This window comes from Acipenser ruthenus, chromosome 46 (genome assembly GCF_902713425.1).
Source record: "Acipenser ruthenus chromosome 46, fAciRut3.2 maternal haplotype, whole genome shotgun sequence".
Taxonomy (NCBI): Eukaryota; Metazoa; Chordata; class Actinopteri; order Acipenseriformes; family Acipenseridae; genus Acipenser; species Acipenser ruthenus.
In genome coordinates this window covers 1,715,255-1,740,727 of record NC_081234.1, presented here as the reverse complement: position 1 = coordinate 1,740,727, position 25,473 = coordinate 1,715,255, and the positions used below count along the sequence as shown (strand labels likewise).

At 41.3% G+C, this 25,473-nt stretch overlaps 1 protein-coding gene across 1 annotated transcript; it reads left to right on the top strand.

Annotated features, from left to right (window-relative positions):
• The first annotated feature begins 6,959 nt into the window (after window positions 1-6,959).
• On the top strand, window positions 6,960-12,297 carry LOC117966093 (gastrokine-1-like). Its single transcript, XM_059013803.1, has 5 exons — window positions 6,960-7,061; window positions 7,874-8,011; window positions 8,269-8,379; window positions 11,064-11,202; window positions 12,107-12,297. The coding sequence occupies exons 2-5, from the start codon at window positions 7,922-7,924 to the stop codon at window positions 12,196-12,198; spliced, it is 432 nt and encodes a 143-aa protein (XP_058869786.1). The 5' UTR covers window positions 6,960-7,061; window positions 7,874-7,921; the 3' UTR covers window positions 12,199-12,297.
• The last annotated feature ends 13,176 nt before the right edge of the window (window positions 12,298-25,473 follow it).

The following is a 25,473-nucleotide window of genomic DNA, read 5'->3' as shown; positions in this document are numbered from 1 at the left end:
ACAATTCTCTGTGTAAAAAAGTGCCTCCTATTTTCTGTTCTGAATGCCCCTTTATCTAATCTCCATTTGTGACCCCTGGTTCTTGTTTCTTTTTTCAGGTCAAAAAAGTCCCCTGGGTCGACACTGTCTATACCTTTTAGGATTTTGAATGTTTGAATCAGATCACCGCGTAGTCTTCTTTGTTCAAGACTGAATAGATTATTATCATTATTATTTAGCATACGCCTTTATCCAAGATTAGGGTGTGTGAACTATGCATCAGTTGCAGAGTCACTTACAACTACGTCTCACCTGAAAGACGGAGCACAAGGAGGTTAAGTGACTTGCTGAGGGTCACACAATGAGTCAGTGGCTGAGGAGGGATTTGAACAGGAGACCTCCTGGTTACAAGCCATTTTCTTTAACCACTAGACCACACAGCCTCCAATTCAATTCTTTTAGCCTGTCTGCATACGACATGCCTTTTAAACCCAGGATAATTCTGGTTGCTCTGCACTCTAGAGCAGCAATATCCTTTATGTGTGTATATATATAGAACCTTTTTCCACATGTTTGCTGTGTCTCCCACTTGCCCTTTGGCAAAATCCAAACTGGATTTGATATGGGTTTTTTTCAGCAATGGCTTTCTTCTTGCCACTCTTCCATAAAGCCCAGCTTTGTTCAGCGTCCGGAGCGTTATAGTTGTCCCATGGACGGTTTCTCCCATCTCAGCTGTGGATCTCTCCAGCTCCTTCAGAGTTACCATTGGCCTCTTGGTTGCTTCTCTGACTAATGCCCTCCTTACCTGGTCACTGAGTTTTGGTGGACGGCCTTCTCCAGGCAGAGTCGCAGTTGTGCCATATTCTTTCCATTTTTTAATAATGGATTTAACGGTGCTCCGGGGGATGTTCAAAGTTTGGGATATTTTTTTATAACCCAACCCTGATTGGTGCTTCTCCAGAACTTTATCCTGGACTTGTTTTGATAGCTCCTTAGTCTTCATGATGCTGTTTGTTTAGATATGCTATCTAACAAACTCTGGGGCCTTCCAGAAACAGGTGTATTTAATCTGAGATCATGTGACACTTTAATTGCACACAGGTGGACTCCATTTAACTAATTATGTGACTTCTGAAGGGAATTGGTTGCACCAGAGCTTATTTAGGGGTGTCACAGCAAAGGGGGTGAATACTTTTGCAATCAAGACTTTTCAGTTTTTTTATTTGTAAATCATTTTCAAAAACATGTAGATTTTTTTTCCCCACTTCGACATTATGGACTATTTTGTGTAGATCAGTGACAAAAAATCCTAATTAAATCCATTTTAATTCCAGGTTGTAACACTACACAATGTGGAAAAGTCCAAGGGGGGTGAATACTTATGCAGTGCACTGTATATATATATATATATATATATATATATATATATATATATATATATATATATATATATATATTATAGATAGTATTTAACCATATATAAATATATATATTTTTTAATGTAAAGGTTATGTATTTAATCACACGCAGATCAATGTAATATCAAACGTAATACCAATCCACAAAAATGGAGACAAATTGAACCAGGCAACTACAGACCAATAAGCCTGACTTCTATTTTATTAGTAAACTTATGGAAACTATAATAAGATCCAAAATGGAAAATTACCTGTATGGTAACAATATCCTGGGAGACAGTCAGCATGGTTTTAGGAAAGGGAGATCATGTCTAACTAACCTGCTTGATTTTTTTGAGGATGCAACATCGACAATGGATAATTGCAAAGCATATGAATATGGTTTATTTAGATTTCCAGAAAGCTTTTGAGAAAGTCCTACATAAAAGATTAATTCTCAAACTGAACGCAGTGGGAATTCAAGGCATGCACATGAATTATGGAATGGTTAACATGTACAAAAGAGAAAGTACTGATTAGAGGAAAAGCCTCAAAATGGAGTGAGGTAACCAGTGGAGTACCACAGGGATCAGTATTAGGTCCTCTGCTATTCCTAATCTACATTAGTAAGACCTCATCTAGAATATTGTGTTCAGTTCTGGTCACCTCACTACAAAAAGGATATTGCTGCTCTAGAAAGAGCAAAGAAGAGTGAACATTATTCTGGTTTTAAAAGGCATATGCAGACAGGCTAAAATAATTGAATCTATTCAGTCTGGAACAAAGAAGACTACACAGCGATCTGATTCAAGCATTCAAAATTCTAAAAGGTATTGACAATGTCGACCCAGGGGACTTTTTAGACCTAGAAAAAGAAACAAGGACCAGGGGTCACAAATGGAGATTAGCTAAAGGGGCATTCAGAACAGAAACCAGGAAGCACGTTTTTACACAGAGAATTGTGGGAGTCTGGAACCAACTCCCCAGTAATGTTGTTGAAGCTGACACCCTGGGATCCTCCAGGAAGCTGCTTTATGAGATTCTGGGATCAGTAATAAGCTACTAAGAACCAAATGTGCAAGATGGGCAGAATAGTCTCCTCTTGTTTGTAAACTTTCTTATGTTCTTATGCTCTAATATAAAGTATCCAGAGATGATAACAAACAAAAGCAAGAAAAGTATCAACATTACAATTAAATACCAATAAATAAAGAAAATGACAGAAAATGTAAGGGTGGCAATTTCTGGTAAGGTGGCATATTTTGGCAATATATCTGCCACAAATTACTACCGGTAGTATATTCTGGCAGGGAGGCATGTTGTGACAATACACCGGCTCCAGTGATCCTGGATGCGATACCATATTTCTTCCAATTGACTTCTATACTGACAAGTGATTATACCAAAAATGTATCATGAAATAAAAGTTTTAGTACTCCTGCGATATGAGGGGAACATTTCCACATCAATGAAAAAGTGTAAATTACGCTTCTGGAGTGAGCCGCTCAGCTAGATCTAAACCTTGGATCAGATTGATAAGGAATCAGTTCTACATCACTCCCCTCTCCGCCTATATTTGCTTTATAGGCAGTCAGCCTTTGCCATGTTATCAACCACTAGTATCCATACAGAGTGTGGGATTGCTCCATATTCACTGTGTAGAGACATCACAACACACAGCGTACACTATCGCTATACACTTCAAATAGAAATCGTGCTATAAAGAGCTGTATGTTTCCTTTGTTTGATTATGGTGGTACTTTATTTTTACATGCCTCTGTGAGCAATTAAAAAAAAAAATTGGATGGACTAATGAACAAAACAACCAGATTGTATTAGAATGCCACTTTCAACCCATCACTGACAGTTACTGGCTTCTTTAAATTGGATATCACATCATTGTAGAAGGCGATTGCACTGGGTACTTTTTGTGTGTAAAACTGTAATAGGTTTTTTGCCCATTACCTAGGTTTGTTGCTACAGGTAAACATAGCTTACGATCTAGTCTTGCACTTATTTATCAAGTGCTTTGGAGAAGGTCCTGGGTTAGCCGATCAGCATTTAGCTACAGCGCCCCCTATGGCATGGAATAGTCTGGACAAGAGCATCCGGGATATGATCAAGCATTAGATAAATAACCCAAATGTATCAGCTGCTAAATGAAGAATAATGAGATTACACTGATTTTAATGAGTCGGAGGACGCGTGTTCCAGCCTCCTTTTCCCGAGTCGGCGGGGGGGGGGGTTGCGAGCGGTGAGACGGGGATACAGATAATAATTGGGCATGCTAAATTGGGGCGAAAACTGGGTTAAAAAAAAATAAAAGAACTGGCGACGACTACATTTAAAAAAAAAAACAAAAAAAAAAAAAAACCCTTTCATCAAAAAGAGGCCTCAGTCTTAGTGGGTTTATTCCTGGTTAAAAAATGAATGAATAAATACATACAAATAACTATACACACACACACACTATCACTATAGACACACACTATAACTATATACACACACTATCACTATAGACACACACTATAACTATATACACACACTATCACTATAGACACACACTATAACTATATACACACACTATCACTATACACACACACTATAACTATAGACACACTATCACTATACACACACACTATCACTTACTGTATATTGTACTATATGGATTAGGGCCACCCTATCCCCAATAACTACTAACTCTGTCTATTCCTATTCGTTCTTGAGATCTGAAAATGCGAAACTTTTAATTGTTCCACAAAATTGTCTTAAATCAGCTGGAGTCTGAACTTTCTGCTGTTGTGCTCCTCGTCTGTGGAACTCTATTCCGGGTGACATCGTTACGCAGGTTTAAACACTGGATTGAAGTCGACATTGAAATCGTACTTTTTGAATGTGCTTTTACACAATCGGTTGTATCTGGGGTGTATTGTACACATGAGCACTCTTGTTTTGTTTTGAACTCTGGGATGCCATGGTGTAAAGGGCACTGTATAAAAATAAATGTGTATTGTATTGTATTGTATTGTACTTTAAAGTTCAGACCAGAAGGCAGGAAATACATGGAAGTAGTGTAGAAAAACCACATATGCAAAATCAACCAATCACTGCTAAGGACTTGTCTGAATTCCGGAACATGTCATTGTCATGTGAGCAGATGTCATCCCGTGGATTGAACGCATGGCACAGTCTGAAAGTAAAAACAACAGAAGACTTTCTTTTAGGTTCTAGTATCTATGCTTGTGATTTCTAAAGTGTGTCTGTCGGGTGTGCGTGTCTCTTTCTACACACACAGTCTGAGCAGCCAGAGAACAGCACACTGCTCCACATGGCATCCCCTGTATGTTTCTAGGTGTTCAGTGGCTGCCTCTAATCAAGTCAGGTCTGTCACCCTAAGAGTGAAAGAGAAAGTACAGTCTCAGCTTGTAACCAGAAGGTCACCGGTTCAAATCCCACCCCTGCCACTGACTGACTCACTGTGTGTGACCCTGAGCCAGTCGCTTCACCTCCTTGTGCTCCGTCCTGCGGATGAGATGTTAAATCAATGTCCTATTGTAAGTGACTCAGCCTTCCTCTGTAAAGTGCTTTGTGATGGTGGTCCACTATGAAAGGCGCTATATAAAAATAAAGATATTATTATTATTATTATTATTATTATTATTATGATTATTATTATTAGAGGCAGCCATCGAACACTTGGAAACATATTATAAGTAGTTATAATACAGACTGATATATTGTAACATATTGTTGTGGTTGAAACGTTTAGAATGCTTTGTGGTTGACATTGTGAGGTGAGATCTACACTCTCAGTTCCATTAGAAGTGGAGGTGCTGCTAACAGGTTCCAATGGGGACAGGACTGGTGATATAGAATAATATACAACATACAATAACAGACACCCCCTACATACAACACATTCACTTATAGGAACATCTAAAAACCAAACATGCTAGCAACATTAGGGTTTTTAGAAGTCATCCTAGGAATATTAAAAAAAAACATCAAACTGCCTTGATATTCCATTAGATCAGGCAAAATGTGTGCAAGGATGAGACAAGCGGTGATTTAGTGAAATTCATACCTCAAGCCTGTCCTGGATTGGAGGGAGCACCAATTCTCTCATGGGGGTGAGAGAGAGGGAGCAGTTCAGTCTCCATGCCTCAAGCCTGCTCTGGATTGGAGGGAGTGCCCTTTCTCTTAAGGGGTGAGGGAGGGAGGGAGCAGTTCAGTCTCCATGCCTCAAGTCTGCCCTGGATTGGAGGGAGCACCCTTTCTCTCAGGGGGTGAGAGGGTGCTCAGAATGCTGGAATTCCCTTCAGCCTCTTATCTTCGTTTTGATTAGCTGTTTGGGAACTGGCTCAGTTATCAGATGTTCCCACCTCAGTCAATATGTGAACTTGTATCAATACAGAATTCCTCGTCTTTGTTGTGCCTGTTTGCGTTTGGCTCGTGTCCAGCACACTGTGGGTGTCAGGCTGCTATATAGCGGGCAGGCAGGGGGTACCAGTCTACACCCGACTCCACTGGAACCATGGCTAAGGTAAGAGCCGACAACTTATTGAAAATACATAAAGAATATCATATAGGGATGCATGCTGATATCTACCTGATATATTACGAATGGGCTTTCTGCCATTGTATTATAAGTGTGTTTAGTAAGAATAATTAGAATAGTACAACTAATGTTTATCTGATACAAACTGTTTGATTCAAAGACATCTGTGATGTTATCAATAGAATAGTCTGCTATATATTATGCACTGCAGGGATGGAAATAAGACTCCCACTGCAGAGCAGTTTGATCCAGTCCTGGTTTTACTATGAGTTTAATAAGACTCACCTGATCTTGTTACCTGTACAGTGTGGCTAATGGGTGAAGCTGCTGTGCAAAGGAGTCTTTATTTCCAGACCTGTACTGTATACTGTATGACTGCCCTTATTACTGTTCGTTATTCACTATTGAAGACGGTACCCATTCAAATCCATTAGCAGACCCACAGTGTTGAAGCAATGGCAGCTTTACAATGGATTTGTAAGAGCTGTTGAACAACGCAGACTGTACAGCAGCTCACTGTCTGTGTGTCGTGTGTTTAATTGAAGCTCAGCTGTGTCTGTGTGTCGTGTGTTTAATTGAAGCTCAGCTGTGTCTGTGTGTCATGTGTTTAATTGAAGCTCAGCTGTGTCTGTGTGTCGTGTGTTTAATTGAAGCTCAGCTGTGTCTGTGTGTCATGTGTTTAATTGAAGCTCAGCTGTGTCTGTGTGTCGTGTGTTTAATTGAAGCTCAGCTGTGTCTGTGTGTCATGTGTTTGATTAATCCCCAGTTCTTCAGCTTCATGACCTTGTTGTGTGTTTAATTGATCCCCAGTTCTTCAGCTTCATGACCTTGTCATGTGTTTAATTGATCCCCAGTTCTTCAGCTTCATGACCTTGTTGTGTGTTTAATTGATCCCCAGTTCTTCAGCTTCATGACATTGTCGTGTGTTTAAATGCTCCCCAGTTCTTCAGCTTCATGACCTTGTCGTATGTTTAATTGCTCCCCAGTTCTTCAGCTTCATGACATTGTCGTGTGTTTAATTGATCCCCAGTTCTTCAGCTTCATGACCTTGTTGTGTGTTTTTCCTGCAGCTCCTTGCTCTCACAGTGTTTGTTGCAGCCTTCCTGGCTCAGGCTCTTGCTGAAGAGGTGAGTTTGCAGCCTGTGTGTGATTAGCAGCTTTCTTAGATAGTGGGACCTCAAAGGTCTATCAGTACATGTTATGTAAAAATATCATACAGTTCATCATTTTGCGAACTGTATAAATCTAGTCTATCAGACACAAAGGTAGTGGATCTGGGATCCGGCACAAATGAACCCCTGGCTGTGCCCCTTTCGTTTCTTCACCACTCCTGCTTTCAGTCTCATTGTAACATTCAATCGCTCGGCTGCGTGTCCATTCACTGACACGTGGGGTTCGTTTATTGTACACTAGCAGATGAACTGATCATGTATTGATGTTATTTTGGGAAAACAATAAAATATTATTAAAAACAAAATATTGAAAATAATACAACCTAAAGTAACCTAAAGTAACAGACAGACAGAAATTTGAGGTTGTACTGTAAATAAGCATTTATATTTTATAGAGAGATAGATAGATAAAACTCCAACCCTAACCTGACCTATATATATATATATAAAATGTCATAGCCCAGCTTAAAACAAGTATTTATTTTACTAGCTAGCTTTGGCATTGTGACTTTACCCTCCACTAAAATGTTTTCATCTTGTATTGTGTGTGTGTGTGTATAAATATAAGCAGTGCTTGTGTACTGCAGTGTTTGCTTATAATGCACCATGTGTTTTAAATAGATTTTTATTTTTGTATTTCTTAAATTTCTTATACTCAATAATACAGTCCCCCTCTCACCTCTCCCTTTTCTCCTCTCTCTCCCTCCTCCACCCCCTCTCCACCTCCTGTCCCCTCTCTCTCCCCCCTCTCCCCTCTCTGTATTCAGGCAGTGTCCGTCTCTAAGACTCGGAAGGACGGGGGTCTGTCTCGCTACATGCTGCTCATCAACAAGGAGGAGCAGCTGGCGACAGAGCATGTGTGGGCCGGGCGAGACTCAGCCACTGTCCTCTTCGACTACAAGAACGTGAGTGCCGGGGAGAGGGGGAGAGAGGGGAACTAGATAAATAGAGAGAGGAGAAGAGATGAAGGCAGGGAGAGAAGTTGGGAGGGGAGGAATACAGGAAAAGGGAGAGATGAATGGTGTTCTAATAGGAGGAGTTGAATGGGTTGGAGAGGGGAGAGAAGAGGTGCTAAGGGGAGGGGAAGAGGGGAGGGTGTTTTGAAGCCCCCTGGGTTGGATCTACTATGCGTGACGCTGGGTGGATGTGCGCTTTGTTTCAGGGGATCATTGCGTACAGGGTGTTCGACGGCCGGGCATGTTATGCAGCCAAAATGAACCGGAACACCTTCCCTGCCCTGGATAAGCTCAGAGAGACTCTGGACAACGAGAAGGTGAGGGTCACTGCAGCCAGAGCAAAACACAGCAAGCTAAACACAGCACACACAACACAGCACACACAACACAGCACACACACAACACAGCACACACAACACAACACTGTGAGCAAAACACAGCGCACACAACACAGCGCACACAACACAGCGCACACAACACAGCACACACAACACAGCACACACAACACAACACAGTGAGCAAAACACAGCACACAACACAGCACACACAACACAGCACACACAACACAGCACACACACACAACACAGCACACACAACACTGTGCACAAAACACAGCACACACAACACAACACAGTGAGCAAAACACAGCACACAACACAGCACACACAACACAGCACACACAACACAGCACACACAACACAGCACACACAACACAGTGAGCAAAACACAGCACACACAACACAGCACACACAACACAGCACACACAACACAGTGCACACAACACAGTGCACACAACACAGCGAGCAAAACACAGCACACACAACACAGCACACACAACACAGCACACACAACACAGCACACACAACACTGTGCACACAACACAACACAGCGAGCAAAACACAGCACACACAACACAGCACACACAACACAGCACACACAACACAGTGCACACAACACTGTGCACACAACACAACACAGCACACACAACACAGCACACACAACACAGCACACACAACACAGCACACACAACACTGTGCACACAACACAACACAGCACACACAACACAGCACACACAACACAGCACACACAACACAGCACACACAACACAACACAGCGAGCAAAACACAGCACACACAACACAGCACACACAACACAGTGCACACAACACAGCACACACAACACAGCACACACAACACAGTGAGCAAAACACAGCACACACAACACAGCACACACAACACAGCATGCAAAACACAGCACACACAACACAGCACACACAACACAGCATGCAAAACACTGCGAGCAAAACACAGCACACAACACAGCACACACAACACAGCACACACAACACAGTGCACACAACACAGTGCACACAACACAGCGAGCAAAACACAGCACACACAACACAGCACACACAACACAGCACACACAACACAGCACACACAACACAACACAGCGCACACAACACAACACAGCGAGCAAAACACAGCACACACAACACAACACACACAACACAGCACACACAACACAGCACACACAACACAGCACACACAACACTGTGCACACAACACAACACAGCGAGCAAAACACAGCACACACAACACAGCACACACAACACAGCACACACAACACAGTGCACACAACACAGCACACACAACACAGCACACACAACACAGCATGCACAACACAGCATGCACAACACAGCACACACAACACAGCATGCACAACACAGCATGCACAACCCTGTGAGCAAAACACAGCACACAAAACACAGAACACACAACACTGTGAGCAAAACACAACACACAAAACACAGCACACACACAACACAGCGCACAAAACACAGCAAGCATAACACAGCACACACACACGACATACAAAACACAGCACACACAACACAGCACACACACACAACACACACATAACACAGCACAAAACAAAATCAATGCAAAATGAGCCATTAATGAGCAAAAAGCACGACTGGGACAGCCTAGGATCCGATACACATGGAAAAAACAAGAATGAGGCAATAGCCAAGTTCATTTCTGCAAATGTAATCTATGGCAGTTCCATTAAAGTAAAATGAACCATGCCTGATATTATGCATATTGTATATGATAGTGTGGCAATGTGCCCCGCCCCTGTGTGTATTTTTGTCTTTTATGTTGTATGTTGCGTGTGTTAATGTTGGTGTATTGTAGTTGGTACACAGGATATAATGTGGGTAATGAGTGCGAGTGTTTAAAATGTATAATTGTATTTAGGCTGTGGATTGCACTTCACTTCACGTGCATTTAAAGTATTTAATATGTGAGCACGAGGTTGCACAGAATTAATTCTCGTGCTGGGATTCAAGTGAATAATTAATTAGTAATTGAATCCCGGCACAACAGTATATATAGATGCACGTTTCACTCACTCGGGGTTGTGTGTTCGGTGAGTGGAGAACGGGTATGGAGAGGAGAGAATTTAAAAGAGGAAATATAAGTTTATTTTTTACTCGCCGTGTTTGTTTGTCTGTTCGTCCACTGTTTAAGTGTTAGTCCGTTTTGTTTGTCTATTTATTTTGGTGTAAAGTGCCGTGTCCTGTGTTTTGTTCAATCGTTTATTTTTGTTTGTTTAATAAACATACTGAGCGCCGCAGCGACTCAGTTTCAACTCCAGTCTGTGTGATTCTTTCTGGCCTGACGTCATCCCTGCAGCTAGCCTGTCACAGATAGTAACAGAGAATTTCAAGACAGCAAACAGCTCGCTATCCAAGGAGCATCCGGATCCAACAGGATACTCATCAATCACTAGAAATACTTCATGTTTCAACAAATGCAATACATGCATACAGATTTACAGGCGCATCAAATGCAGTGTGAACAGAAAGTGCAGCAGTGTCTCTAAAGCGTGTCTCTCAGACTGTGACAGGATAGCTACACATTGCAACAGCAAATTCTGCTGTTTACTCCACCCCTCCCAATGATATTCCTGATGCCATTCTCTCTCTCTCTCTCAGAATCACAAGCAGAGCCCCCCTCCCCCAGGCAAGAAGTACAACGTGAACCCCGTCCCGATGAAGGATCAGGGGAAGCTGGGGGCCCCCGTGCAGGCGCTGTGCCAGGGACTTCCGGCCTACTGGGCACAGGAGCAGATCGGTGAGGCCCAGACGGGATCACAGGGGGGGCCAAAGCTGGCCCTTCCACTCCTGGTCTTTGTTCCAACCCTGTTCTAAATTGTTTAATTGAACCAACTGAACCTCCATCCAGACCCTGAAGTAGTTCCTTATCTAATTCTACCTTTTAAACCCTGGAGTGGAATGGCCCTCCAGGACCGGGATTGGACCCCCCTGCTGTATGAGTTAATATAGTTAATCAGCCCTGTCTCATATCAGTTAATACGTCCAGTCGACCCTGTCTCTCAAGGTATAATGAAACACTGTTTTCGGTTGTTAGTCTACTGATACAACGGAAAACTCAAACTGGACTGTTTTGAAATGTGACTTTTGATCTTCCGAGAGTGACTTTGTGATTTATATATTTATATTCATATTCAGTAAAGAGAGACAGTCAGAACAAGGCTTAGAAAAGTTTTTAAGAGGCATATGGGTCGATTAATCAGCCTATACTGTGCTGAATTGTATTAGAGTATTTTACACATTATATTAGAGTATCTTACAGCTGGAATACATTGAAGCATTTCACAGCACCGGGGAATGGATTGCATCAACCACCTTTCTTGGTTTTCCTGGGATCACCCCTGAAATAAGTGGTTGGTTCACGCCAGGGGGGATTCCCCAGTGCTGTAAAATGCTCTAAAAAAAACCTTAAATATAAAACATGCAATGGTGCTATATTTAATAATACTAAAATAATCTAAATTAAACAACAAATGTTTTGACTGTGAACCCATTGATGAGAAAGACTTCCAGTGGAAAACGCTTATTATTGAATGTACTGGCTGATCAAATCGACCCCTAAGTGAAGAGACTCCTGAGGATCACAGTATTGCTGCTCTCACAAGCACGGCTTTATTGCTTTGTTTGCTCTGTGTGTGTTTCAGGTGAGATGTTCTTCATCGACGCCGGTGCCTGCCTCGGGGTCGATCTGCTCATCTTGGACGTGTCTCTCTGCGGGCATGTCGGACTTTGGTAAAGAAACTCGACTCAGCAGTTCCGTGCCCTGCCGTCGTCTCTCTGCCTCTCATATAGATCTGCAGTTCTGTATCTAAACAAAGTAGAAACCCAATAAAAAGTCGTTTACATTCAGCATCTGATTCATTGTATATTATTTTATTAAGTTCTTGATCTTTCTTTTTAATTACCGGTGTATGGCCAGAAAGTGGTACATCTACAAACCTCAATGACACATTACAGAATCTGTGTCAGAGCTTCTTGTTTTTAATAGGGCAAAACACAGTTACACGTATTCAATTTACAAAATGATGTAAATAGTGAAATGGGAAAACTGTTATAAAGGGAGTCTGTGGCTTTAACACTTTTCTGTTTACTTTGAGAATATTGTTATTATTATTATTAAAGATTTAAATAATAATAATAATAATAATAATAATAATAATAATAATAATAATAATAATAATAATAATAATAATAATAATAATAATACCTCCTTCACTTGCTAGTTATTGAAATGAGCATAAGGACTCATCAGTCGAGATTCATTAGAAAGGGAAAATGTGTTTTTAACAAAACCACTGATTTAAAAAAAATATCATCATCATTATTATTTTCGGTTGCACTCAAATCTATCTAAGGCATCTTTCCCTGACTCACCAATATGATTGAAGCTGCTGTGAGGAATATCTGCAGTGATTTACTAAAAAAAATAAAATTTAAAAAAAAGGAAAGTTGTTGAAACATTTTGTTTATTATTTAGCAGACGCCTTTATCCAAGGCGACTTACAGAGACTCGGGTGTGTGAACTATGCATCAGCTGCAGAGTCACTTACAATTACGTCTCACCCGAAAGACGGAGCACAAGGAGGTTAAGTGACTTGCTCCGGGTCACGCAATGAGTCAGTGGCTGAGGTGGGATTTGAACTGGGGACCTCCTGGTTACAAGCCCTTTGCTTTAACCACTGGACCACACAGCCTCCTATATATTTTATATAAAGTTACAATTCCAGAAGCGTTTGAAAGCGCCACTGTACAGCTGAGGGAAACCAAATATGAGTTATGCTAAGAAGGATTTTAAAAAATCAAAACTGAACCAATTACATGAACATATTAATAAAGCAAAAACTAATAAGGCATGTTACTTCTGACAGACCTTACCCAGGGTCGGATTAACCCATCACAGGGCCATAGGCAAACATGCAATTCTGGGCCCCTATCTTTTTCTATGAATAACAACAAATATACGATTATATATATGTAAGGTATAAAACCACGACGGGCCGTGCGGGTCCCATGATATATACCACGCCTGGGGTGGTGATAAGGCGTCAGCCGAGGGCTTTTAATCACCCCAGAAGTGGTATATATCATCGGAACCACACGACCCAAAGTGGTTTATAACACCTTTAACACGACTACCTGTCATTTGTGGGAAGAAAAATAATTAAAATAATTAAAACACATTTAAATTAAGACAAAACCAGAAACTTTTACTGTGTATACATCCGCAGTGTAATATAGTCCCAAATTTAATTTAATTTAATTCATTGTTTGCTTATCAAAAATAAATTGCACATGTTCGTTTATTGTGAATTTCTGAATCAAAAGTGCCAACTCACTAGAAACTAGACGCTGAAGCTGGATCTTAAAGTGAGTTTGTGAACTCCTTATATGCAAGTGTGGAAGGGTGCTGGGCAATTCACTGACACAGAGACAAAACTTTAGTTGAAACGCCGCTCCGGCGCACTGATTTATTTTGGCCTGCAGAGGGCGCTGTTGTCTGTGGCCTGAATACTGGCAACAGTAATCAGGACCACAGGTTACCAACACTGGTATAGGCAGGCGGACTCACAGGTGCTCAAAAATAACAATGAAAACCAAAGGCAAAATGAAAAGGGAAAATAAAACACAGTAATAAAACTACAAAACAAAAGTGCTGCATACACTGTGCCCCCACTGCCGCTATGCCAGTCAGCTCAGGTCTCTGTCCTATGCTTCGCTGTGCACTATACACTAGGGTGGCCAAGGTTCCCCTATCAATCAATACACACGTCCCCCCGGGTACATAATTATTTCTTTTACTTTTTAGTTTCTTTTAAGGCAGGCTGTCTCACTCAGTCATGCTTGCCTGCTCTTTGTTTACACTGACGTCTTCCGCCAGCGTCACTGGGTATCCTCTCTCCGGCCCCCCGAATGCACAACCAAGCACAGTTCTTATGGGCCGAGCAATCCCCCAAGGCCCGCCTCTCAGCCACTCAGAGAGAGGGAAATCCAACACACCCTCTTCCCCACCTCTCTGTGTCATTGCCATGACTGACAGGCGAATCTTACAGGCTGCTGCCCTCTTCCTGCAGAACCACGCATGCACCAGATAGTCAGCACAGATCTCCCCTGTTACAGCAAGGCGCACATATTCAAGTACATTTTCATCCTTTTGGATTCAAAAGATGTTTTTGTTGGACACCCTTGCGTCCAAGTCGTGCCAGATTAAGTTGACGATCAAACCAGACTTTCCGCACCAATCCGACCGCGGTGTCAGGGGACAGTACCTCAGTTTCCCGCAGACACTTCAAACCCAGGCTGGTAATTCGGGGGGTGGTGTCTGGCCTTGTCTTTATCTGCTTTTCTAAGAGTTTTCCTGACTGACAGGAATATATTATTGCTGGTTTTAAACTCGCTGTCAGCAGAGTTAAAATATTGTTAAAATATATATTTAGTGTAGCTCAGCGTTTTAAAACTGGAGACTGAATACTGAATAAATGGCCATATTTTTTTTCTTTAAGTATATTAACAGCCCATGCTGTAATTTTTTTCAATTATTTTGTTTTCTTCTGTTTCATTTAGCTGTTCCTCATCTACTGTTATGTGTCTACTCTTGTTGGTGCACTTATTTTATTTTTTTTTCAGATGGACTGCTCTCTTCACTTAAAGTTGGTGTTGTACCAGTTATGTGGAGTTTCATCCACAAATATATTAAAGGAAATGGGTGAAATGCCACTCATTTTTGGCTGTGGTTTTGTAATTAATAACAAATAAAATGGCAGTTTGTCATGGAATTTAGAATGTAGTGGTGTGTAGTGGTTTATTCAGTGTGAAGCGGCACATTAGTGTGCAAGCCGTGCTATACGCTATATATACTGTGATAGAGAGAGAAAGGGTCAGTGCTGTAAATCTCCCTCCCAACTAGAAAGGGCGCTGTGTAAGGGGGAAGGTGAGCTGCCTCCTAGATCTGCCACCTCGGTCGTAGGTGGAAACCGGAAGGTGACCATATTAGGAGGGGCGCGTAGATGCAAGTACTCCGGACGATTCCATTGCAGTCAGCTGCGGGGCAGCCCTCTATTGGAGAAACCATGGCGACGCGTTGATTGCAGGGAGGAGTTTTCTGGGTATAAAGGGGAAGCAGCTACGTCAGTACCTCCCCTTGCGCTGAGAAACTAAAGCGACCAGCCGGAGCTGATATATGTCTTTGTTTTGTTACGTGTTTGTTTGTGTTTTCGCAGAGGAGCAGGAGGATGGGAGGCTGTAGCCACTGAGCCAGCACTAACCCCAGAGCACACCCCTCATTGCACAGCACAACACAGCACAGCACAGCACAGCACAGCACAGCACAACACAGCACAGCACAGCACAGCACAGCACAGTGCACGCATCACGATCCCCAGAGAAGAAGAGCACATTTTCGTGCACGGAGGATTGTGGTTGTGGAGTGTTTTATTATTTATTTTTGGAGACTGAGTTTGTTCCTGTTTTACCCCGATTATATCATTGATAGCAGGGTGGATTAGTGTTTTTCATTTGGATTATTTTTGGTATTTTTGTTTGTAAAAATAAAAGAACATTTCTTTGAGAGAAACAGTCTGGACATTATATATCTACCGCACCGCACCACTCATCCTGTCACAATATGCATGTGTTGCTGCGTATATATAGCGTATATATACTCAGAGGTTGTTATTTTTCCAAGCCATGTTATATATATATATATATATATATATATATATATATATATATATATACACAGTGCCTATAGAAAGTCTACACCCCCTTGAACTTTTTTCACATTGTGTTGTGTCAGTGCTTCAGAGTTTCATGCATTTAAATGAGGATTTTTTTCCACTTATCTACACACCATACTCCACACTGTTACGGGGGAAAAAGTTTTTATTGAGAAAAAAATTACATATTAAAAATATAAAACTGAAAGATCATAATTGGATAAGTCTCCACCTCCCTGAGTTAATACTTGGTGGAAGCACCTTTGGCAGCAATTACAGCTGTGAGTCTGTTGGGATAGGTCTTTGCACACCTAGATTTGGCAATATTTGACAATTCTTCTTTACAAAACTGTTCAAGCTCTGTCAAGTTCCTTGGGGAGTGTTGATAGACAGCAATCTTCAAGTCATGCCACAAATTTTCGATTGGATTTAGGTCGGGGCTCTGACTGGGCCACTCAAGGACATTTGCCTTTTTGTTCCTTAGCCACGCCAGTGTAGCTCTGGCTGTGTGCTTTGGGTCATTGTCATGCTGAAAGGTGAACTTCCGTCCCAGTTTTAGCTTTCTTGCAGAGGGCAGCAGGTTTTCCTCAAGGACTTCTTTGTATTTTGCTCCATTCATTTTCCCTTCTATCCTGACAAGTGCCCCAGTCCCTGCCGATGAGAAACTTCCTCATAACATGATGCTGCCACCACCATGCTTCACAGTAAGAACATAAGAACATAAGAAAGTTTACAAACGAGAGGAGGCCATTCAGCCCATCTTGCTCATTTGGTTGTTAGTATCTTATTGATCCCAGAATCTCATCAAGCAGCTTCTTGAAGGATCCCAGGATGTCAGCTTCAACAACATTACTGGGGAGTTGGTTCCAGACCCTAACAATTCTCTGTGTAAGGAAATGCCTCCTATTTTCTGTTCTGAATGCCCCTGGTCCTTTTTTTTCAGTCCCCTGGGTCGACATTGTCTATACCTTTTAGAATTTTGAATGCTTGAATCACCACGTAGTCTACTTTGTTCAAGACTGAATAGATTCAGTTATTTTAGCCTGTCTGCATACGACATGCCTTTTAACCCTTTGAGTAGTACGAACATACCGATACATTCGCTGCTCTCTGGTCCCCAGGGAGTACGAACGTACCGGTCAATTCTGCAATTTTAAACTTGAATTACTGAGCCTACAAAACCCTTTTATTTGTCTCTTGCGCCATCTGCCAGATATTGACTGAATTGCATATAATTATCACAGTTTCAAAAATGTCAACAGTGTTTGTAAACCGGCGTAAATCGCTCAGTGAGAAAGAAGTATTAGTAATAATACTGAATTCAGATTCTGATTTAAATTCAAATACATAGAATTCTTCCACTGAATCGGATGTCAGCGAGTGTGTCAGTGAAGGCGTAAGTGAAGAATATTTCCCATCAACATCAAGTGACAGCAAAGAGGCGGGGCCAAGCTCTGTGCATTGCTCCATGCTTCAGGAGTATCATACGCTGAAGCATTAGACACTCTCACTCCCTCCACCCCCACCACCTGTTTACCCGGATATGATTCATTCGTGTCTCTCTCTCGCTCTCTCCCTCTAGTTCAGCCCTTTTATTTATTTTTTGTTTGGACGTGTTGTTTTGGTTGTTGCACCACGTTGTTTATTGCCTATCTGTTATTTTTTTAGTCAAAACCTTTCCCTATAGGGGCTCCCAAGAGACGCATCCAGTAAAGGTGCTCCGCGTGGAGTGCAGGATGTGCCCTATAGTCTGGACGTTGCGAGTTTGAGTCCAGGCTATTCCACAGCCGACCAAGGACGGGAGCTCCCAGGGGGCGGCACTCAATTGGTCGAGCGCCACCCGGGGGGAGGGGGGGTTAGGTCGGCCAGGGTGTCCTCGGCTCACTGCGCACCAGCTCCCCCTGTAGTCTGGCCGGGCGCCTACGGGCTTGCCTGTAAGCTGCCCGAGAGCTGCGTTGTCCTCCGACGCTGTAGCTCTTGGGTGGCTGCATGGTGAGTCCGCAGTGTGAAAAAAAGTGGTCGGCTGACGGCACACGCTTCGGAGAACAATGTGTGTTCATCTTCACCCCTCCCGAGTCAGCGCAGAGGTGGTAGCGGTGAGCTGACCCTTAAAAAATAATTGGCCATTCCAAATTGGGAGAAAATAATAAAAAATAATTGGCAACGACTAAATAAAACAAAAAACTTTCCCTATGACTAAATTAAATATATTTATTTGTTTTATTTATTTACGGTAAAAATGACTTGTCTGTATTTCGTCCGTGTTCATTACATACATACAAACATACATACAGCTTGTTTGTACGCTGTACTGATAATAATCAAGCGCATGCCGTAGACAGAAAAAAACGTTTTACAACTCACTACTCAAAGGGTTAAACCCGGGTGTGGCAGGATAGCGGCAGAGGGAAGACTCAGAGACAGAAAGTGCAGTGAAACCAAAATATTTTAATTAACAAAACACAAATAAAAAGGCACGATGGCCAACAAAAAAGACGAACACAAAAACAGGCTTTAAACATAAACTATACAGAAAGAATCACTCACTCTCTCACACACGTCTTTTCACTGTTCCAAACACTCACCTCCTAACAAACACTCCCCTCCTAACATACCCAACCACTCCCTTTTATACAGGTGCCTGGGCTAATTGGGCAATTCGCACCTCATTAGCCCAGGCACATTCCACACATTCCTCACACATACTCACTGAACCACACCCCAAACTCACTCACATCCACTCTAAACAATACAAAAAAACACAGAACCACCACAAAATAGGCTGCACCCCATCACACCGGGATAATTCTGGTTGCTCTTCTTTGCGCTCTTTCTAGAGCAGCAATATCCTTTTTGTAATGAAGTGACCAGAACTGATCACAATATTCTAGATGAGGTCTTACTAATTCATTGTAAAGTTTTAACATTACTTCCCTTGATTTAACCCTTAGCGGTCCATTTATTCAGCTTGTCAAGTCCAATTAATTTTCACACGCGCAATTTATTTTAGACGTGCTGTTTAAAAGTATTTTTTTTCACAGTAAACCAGGTTATCTGCATATCAACAGGACACTCAGTACTGCATCTCCAGCCCCACCCCTTGTTCGCTGTATTTTCCAAATACCTCTTAAATAATAGTACATACCGATAAATCATCACTTGATCACTCATTTTATCACCAAACTCCTCAATAATGCGATCCCAGTCGTTATTTTATTACTATATCTAAAAAAAATTCTGCAAATGAGCACTGGATGCGGAAGCAGCTATCTTGTTTGTTTATGTCTGTGTTATCTATGTGGTGTCGGGGCTATCAGTATTCATGAGATACACCCTTTTCTTTCGGCTTCTCTCGGTTCCCATCGGTCTCACTCGGCCATTGAATGGTTTTCTCAGCATTTTCCGGAGAAAAAACGACTGCAGACCTGTTTTTTGCATCTTTTTGATGATGTCGGACAGGGTCCGAATTTGGACCGGAAAGGGAAAATTGTGATGTCGGACCAGATCCGACATAGGACCGCAAAGGGTTAAAATCAACACTTTTCACAATATATCCGAGCATCTTGTTGGCCTTTTTTATAGCTTCCCCACATTATCTAGATGAAGACATTTCTGAGTCAACATAAACTCCTAGGTCTTTTTCATAGATTCCTTCTTTATGATATTTATAATGCAAATTTTTTTGGCCTGCGTGCAGTACCTTACACTTTTCTCGATTAAATGTCATTTGCCATGTGTCTGCCTAGTTCTGAATGCTGTCTAGATCATTTTGAAAGACCATTTCTGCATACTTCTTTAGTTTTGCCTTTTTAACCTGACTTACAATTATATTTGTTTTCTACCGGTATTTGCTTATTTTTGTAATTTCCTGTTTTTTTCAATTGTTTTATGGTTATGGTACACTTAAGAACATTAGAACATAAGAAAGTTTACAAACGAGAGGAGGCCATTCAGCCCATCTTGCTTGTTTGGTTGTTAGTAGCTTATTGATCCCAGAATCTCATCAAGCAGCTTCTTGAAGGATCCCAGGGTGTCAGCTTCAACAACATTATTGGGGAGTTGGTTCCAGACCCTCACAATTCTCTGTGTAAAAAAGTGCCTCCTATTTTCTGTTCTGAATGTCCCTTTATCTAATCTCCATTTGTGACTCCTGGTCCTTGTTTCTTTTTTCAGGTCAAAAAAGTCCCCTGGGTCGAGATTGTCTATACCTTTTAGGATTTTGAATGTTTGAATCAGATCGCCGCGTAGTCTTCTTTGTTCAAGACTGAATAGCACTCTTTCTAGAGCAGCAATATTCTTTTTGTAATGAGGTGACGAGAACTGAACACAATATTCTAGGTGAGGTCTTACTAATGCATTGTAAAGTTTTAACATTACTTCCCTTCATTTAAATTCAACACTTCTCACAATATATCCAAGCATCTTGTTGGCCTTTTTTATAGCTTTCCCACATTGTCTAGATGAAGACATTTCTGAGTCAACATAAAAATTTCATTTGCCATGTGTCTGCCCAGTTCTGAATGCTGTCTAGATCCTTTTGAATTACCTTTGCTGCTGCAACTGTGTTTGCCACTCCTCCTATTTTTGTGTCGTCTGCAAATTTAACAAGTTTGCTTATTATACCAGAATCTAAATCATTAAATGTAGATTAGGAACAGCAGAGGACCTAATACTGATCCCTGTGGTACACCACTGGTTACCTCACTCCATTTTGAGGTTTCTCCTCTCATCAGTACTTTCTGTTTTCTACATGTTAACCACTCCCTAATCCATTTGCATGCATTTCCTTGAATTGCGTTCAGAAGCAGTCATTTGTCATTTCCACCATTTCAATTTCGTCCATCGTGCTCCCCACCGGGTTTTCCCATTTTATATGGGGGAAGTTGAAATCCCCCTGTGACAGGAATGGCTGGTGGTCTGACGTCAGGCAGAAGCAGGAACAAAAATACTGACACCGGGTACGTACTGCAGTTCAAAAAAAAAGGCTTGCGCCGTTTTTATTTAGCAAGCAAAAATAAACTTTGCGCTCACAGAGCAAAATAAAAGGTTAAACAAAAACAAATCACGAACACTAAATCAACAATAAATAATAAATAGACCATACAGGTCAGGCTGGGCAGTCGCTGTCACTGTTCCTGTATGCTATAAATTTAGTTTCGTTTTCACGCTCGCCCTCCTACAACACCCACCCGCTCTCTCCTCTTTAACACCCACCCCGAGCTAGAGAGCTGCAGGCTTTTTATAACAGGTGACCATCTCCTGATTAGCAACAAATTAAATCACCTAATTAATTCGGGAGATGGCCACCTTCTGCACGAGTTTTAATTATTCCTCCTGGCAGAGGACGAGCACCGATCTCGCCTCTGCCAGGACACGTTTTAAAAATAAACAAAACAATAACACGGCGCTACGCCGTCATAAATATAATACAATAAAAATAATACAAAATAAATACACTGCACAGGGGCGGAGGGGGAGACCCTGATCTAAAAATAAACAAAACAATGTACAGGGGTGCTCGCCCTGTTACACCCCCATTAATCTGTTATACAATGTCATTGTATAACAGATTATTTTGCTCGGTGTCTGAGTCTGGCGGTCTATAGCATGCTCCTATTATTATGCCCTTTGAATTTCTGTCCATTATTCTGACCCATATTGATTCTGCATTGTTTTCTTCATCCAGATTTAACACCTGGGCTTCAAGACTATTTCTTATGTATAGTGCTACCCCTCCGCCTCTTCTGTCCTGCCTGTCTTTCCTATACAGTGTGTACCCACTAATATTATATTCGTCTCCATCACTCTCAGACAACCAAGTTTCTGTAACACCTATCACATCGTAGTTACTTGTTAATGCAGTAGCTTCAAGTTCTAACATTTTGTTTCTGAGACTTCTAGCATTAAGATAAATACATTTAATAGTTGTCTTACCTGAGTTGTTGCCCTTGTTTTGATGTAGTCTCCCTTCTGTTTTTTTGTTTTCTCCCCCCTTCCTTTCTAGTTTAAATGCTTCTGGACCTCCTCAAGAATCCTTTCTCCGAGTAGATTGGTTCCCTTTCTGTTTAAGTGCAGTCCGTCCTGCCTATATATATATATATATAGAGTGTCCTTGTTGTAGAATGTGCTCCAATGTTCAAGAAAGGTGAAGCCTTCCTGTGTGCACCACGATTTTAGCCATGGATTTTGATTTTGTATTTCCAGCTGTCCATATGGTCCTTTGCAAGGTGCCGGCAGTATCCCAGAAAATACCACAGTTTTGGCCTTGTCTTTTAATTTACTTCCTAGCTCTCTGAATTTGTTTTGCAGGGATCTTGGCCTGTCTCTTCCAATGTTGTTTGTACCAATGTGGACGACTACTACCGGGTCGTCTCCTGTTTATTCTAGGAGCCTGTCCACATTCTCAGTGATGTGCTTGACAGAGGCTCCTAGAAGGCAGCACACTGTTGTAGTAAGGGGGTCCAAACTGCGAACTGAACTTGCTGTGTTTCTCAATATGGAGTCCCCAACAATCATGACCTCCCTTCTTTTTGCTGCCTGGCCAGCACTGTTTATAGGGTCCTGGATGTTGTTCCTTTCATTCTCTTGATGTTGGTTTTGATCATCTAAATTTTGAAGTGGCTCAAATTTGTTGGATGTTTGGATTTCTGGTGGTTGTGTTTGATGAAGTTTATTTTTTTCCCTGCTTCTGCCTATCTGAACCCAGCTGTTTTGACTCTCTTCTGTCTCCATGGTGGCTGTCAGTCTGCTAGGGGTGCAGACTTCCATGAATTGTAGGTGTGCCAGCTCCTCAAGCTCCTTGTCACCTGGATATCCATCCACGTGACAAAGGCTAACTCGAGATAAACTAATATTAATACTTGTTTTTTATTATTAGTACACAGACGTGTTTGTAATGTGTAAAGTAAAATGGTAGCCCTACGTTTGTTTATTATTGATTGATGGCACTCTGGTGAGTTTGTGGAACTTCCTTCGAATTTGAAAGTGTACAAATTAATGCTTCCTGTAAAAACTAACTGCTATTCAATGGTACTGTTTGCGTATCTTATAATGTGACGTGGGGGGTGCTCAATTTTAGCCTTTTATTTTAATTGCAGAATAACTCTGATATAAATCATACGAATCAATCAATCATTCATTTTTTTTAATCAAGTAAAACCCTTGAAAACAAATTCTCATTTGCAATAAAGCCTGTTACCAGACTGTGCCTTTTAGAAAGTGCTACGTTTGTAGCCCAAAGTAATAATGAAATGTACGTCATATGACAGATATTGATGCGTGTTATTGTTACAATGTTTAGCAACAGTGATGTAAACACTAAGGGTTGTGTATCATATAGTTTAGTATTTTGCTTAAAAATATCGTAACCTTAGAAGGTGAAATTGGAAGTCACCTTGGATAAGGGTGTCTGCTAAGAAATAAATGATAACTAGAGTTGCTAGCAAGTATAAAGGCTTCCATCCAAACAGTTATCGTGAAATTTAAGCGCATTGTTTATTATAGATGAAACGTTATTATCACAACTGTGTTAACTGTCAATTTTGGCACAAATATGAGAAGACTTTTAAAAATTGCCCCAAATTTTCATTAAATCCAAGATGGCTGCCACACCATGTGACCAAAGGCCGCCATATTGACCATGGCACAACATCCCATAGTCCACTACATCCGTGTCAAGTTTCGTGCATTTTGGTGCAGCCAATAAGAAGTTATAGGCAGTTTTATAGCCAGTTGCGTATGTTGATGATGTCATGCATCACCGTTTGACCTTTAGGAGAGGACAGAGGTACATATGACTTCCTACACGTGTTCCATTATAACTATGACCCTGGTGGCACGCCCTAGGAGTTAAAATTTCAACCTAAATTCCAATATGGCCGCCGCGCCGTGTGAGCAATCTGTTTCAATCTTCAGCAGTTATTACTTTCCAATGGTCTGTGCAATCGTGTTGACATTGAAGAGCATAAGTGCAATGGTGTTCTTGTTATGGGTTGCAAAAGTTTTTTTTACAATTATCAATATAGCCGCCAAACCATGTGATCAACAGTACTTCACGTGAGTCTCTGTGGTCGTATAAAGTTTCATGACTGTAGTGTATTGCACCTTGGATTTATGCAGGAATGTATGAAAATAGAGCCGTCGTGAAACGGTTATTCGCGCGCAGCGGCCATGTTTTGTAATGAAAAAGCGTGGATTTACAAACAGTAGAATGGACCTGGTCATGAACATGCGTGCCAATTTAGGTGTCGATTGACGATGCGGTTTAAGACAAGAAGATTGTTGAATATTTGGCGCCAATCCAGCGTAGCGGGCAAAGTAATTGTTCAATCGACCTTGATTGAACATATGTTTTTATACACCATTGCTGCACTATCTGCTGCCATTGTCACAGTTCCACCTTAAGTTGTTTTTAACAGCAAGAGTTTTGAAAAATTCCCAAAATTTCCACGAGATCCAAGATGGCGGTCGAACCATGTGACTTTTTCATTCGGGGACGCCAGTCTGGTTGTCCAGCCATAGGCATCTACTTACGTATGAGTTTACATAACTCTGCGATGATGTTTGGGAATAATAATAATAATAATAATAATAATAATAATAAACACAGCAATAACAATAGGCTTCCCCAGCCTTTGGCTTGGAAGCCTAATAATAATGTTACTTCCATTTTCCTTTCCCATAGCCAGAGGTGGTCTATTACCATAGAAAATGTGTTCTAATTTAAATGAACCACCATTTAAGAAAAAAAAAAACGCGCTAATACACAACATCACCACACAGAGGACATTTAAAAAAAAAAGAAAAAATTGGCCCCCATATTTAGACATGTTATTATTATTATTATTATTATTATTGTTATTACATGTTTGGTACTGACATGTAAAGTGTTTTGAGATACTGTGGTATGAAAGGCGCTATATAAACTAAAATATATAAAATACATTGGAAAGTAATTAGACTGTCTAACCTTTTCATGCATGGTAACAGATATAAAATAAAACTCTTCCAGTCTTTATATGGGGACAGATGGGAGACTAGCAAGCAAATGCATGATGAGCTCATATGCATGATGACCTCGTAATTTTAGTGAAGTAATGTCTGAATGGCTTACGCTGTTATTACACGGTGTGTAACCCTAGCATAACCACCATGGAGGTCTGGCTATCCCAGAGTGCATTTCTATCTGGAGCATGCCCATGTGGAAGTCTATAGAACAGATCGTGAAACAGGAGCCATGTTGGCTCTAATGCGGAGTCAACGCCCGCACGGTCCCCTAGAGCAACTAGAGCCAACATGGT

Bases quoted from the DNA above. Each gene is read 5' to 3' on its own strand.
- LOC117966093 (XM_059013803.1), top strand. From the start codon at position 7,922: ATGCTGCTCATCAACAAGGAGGAGCAGCTGGCGACAGAGCATGTGTGG. The intron at 8,012-8,268 runs GTGAGTGCCGGG...GCTTTGTTTCAG, and splicing joins TCCTCTTCGACTACAAGAAC to GGGATCATTGCGTACAGGGT. The intron at 11,203-12,106 runs GTGAGGCCCAGA...TGTGTGTTTCAG, and splicing joins CTGGGCACAGGAGCAGATCG to GTGAGATGTTCTTCATCGAC.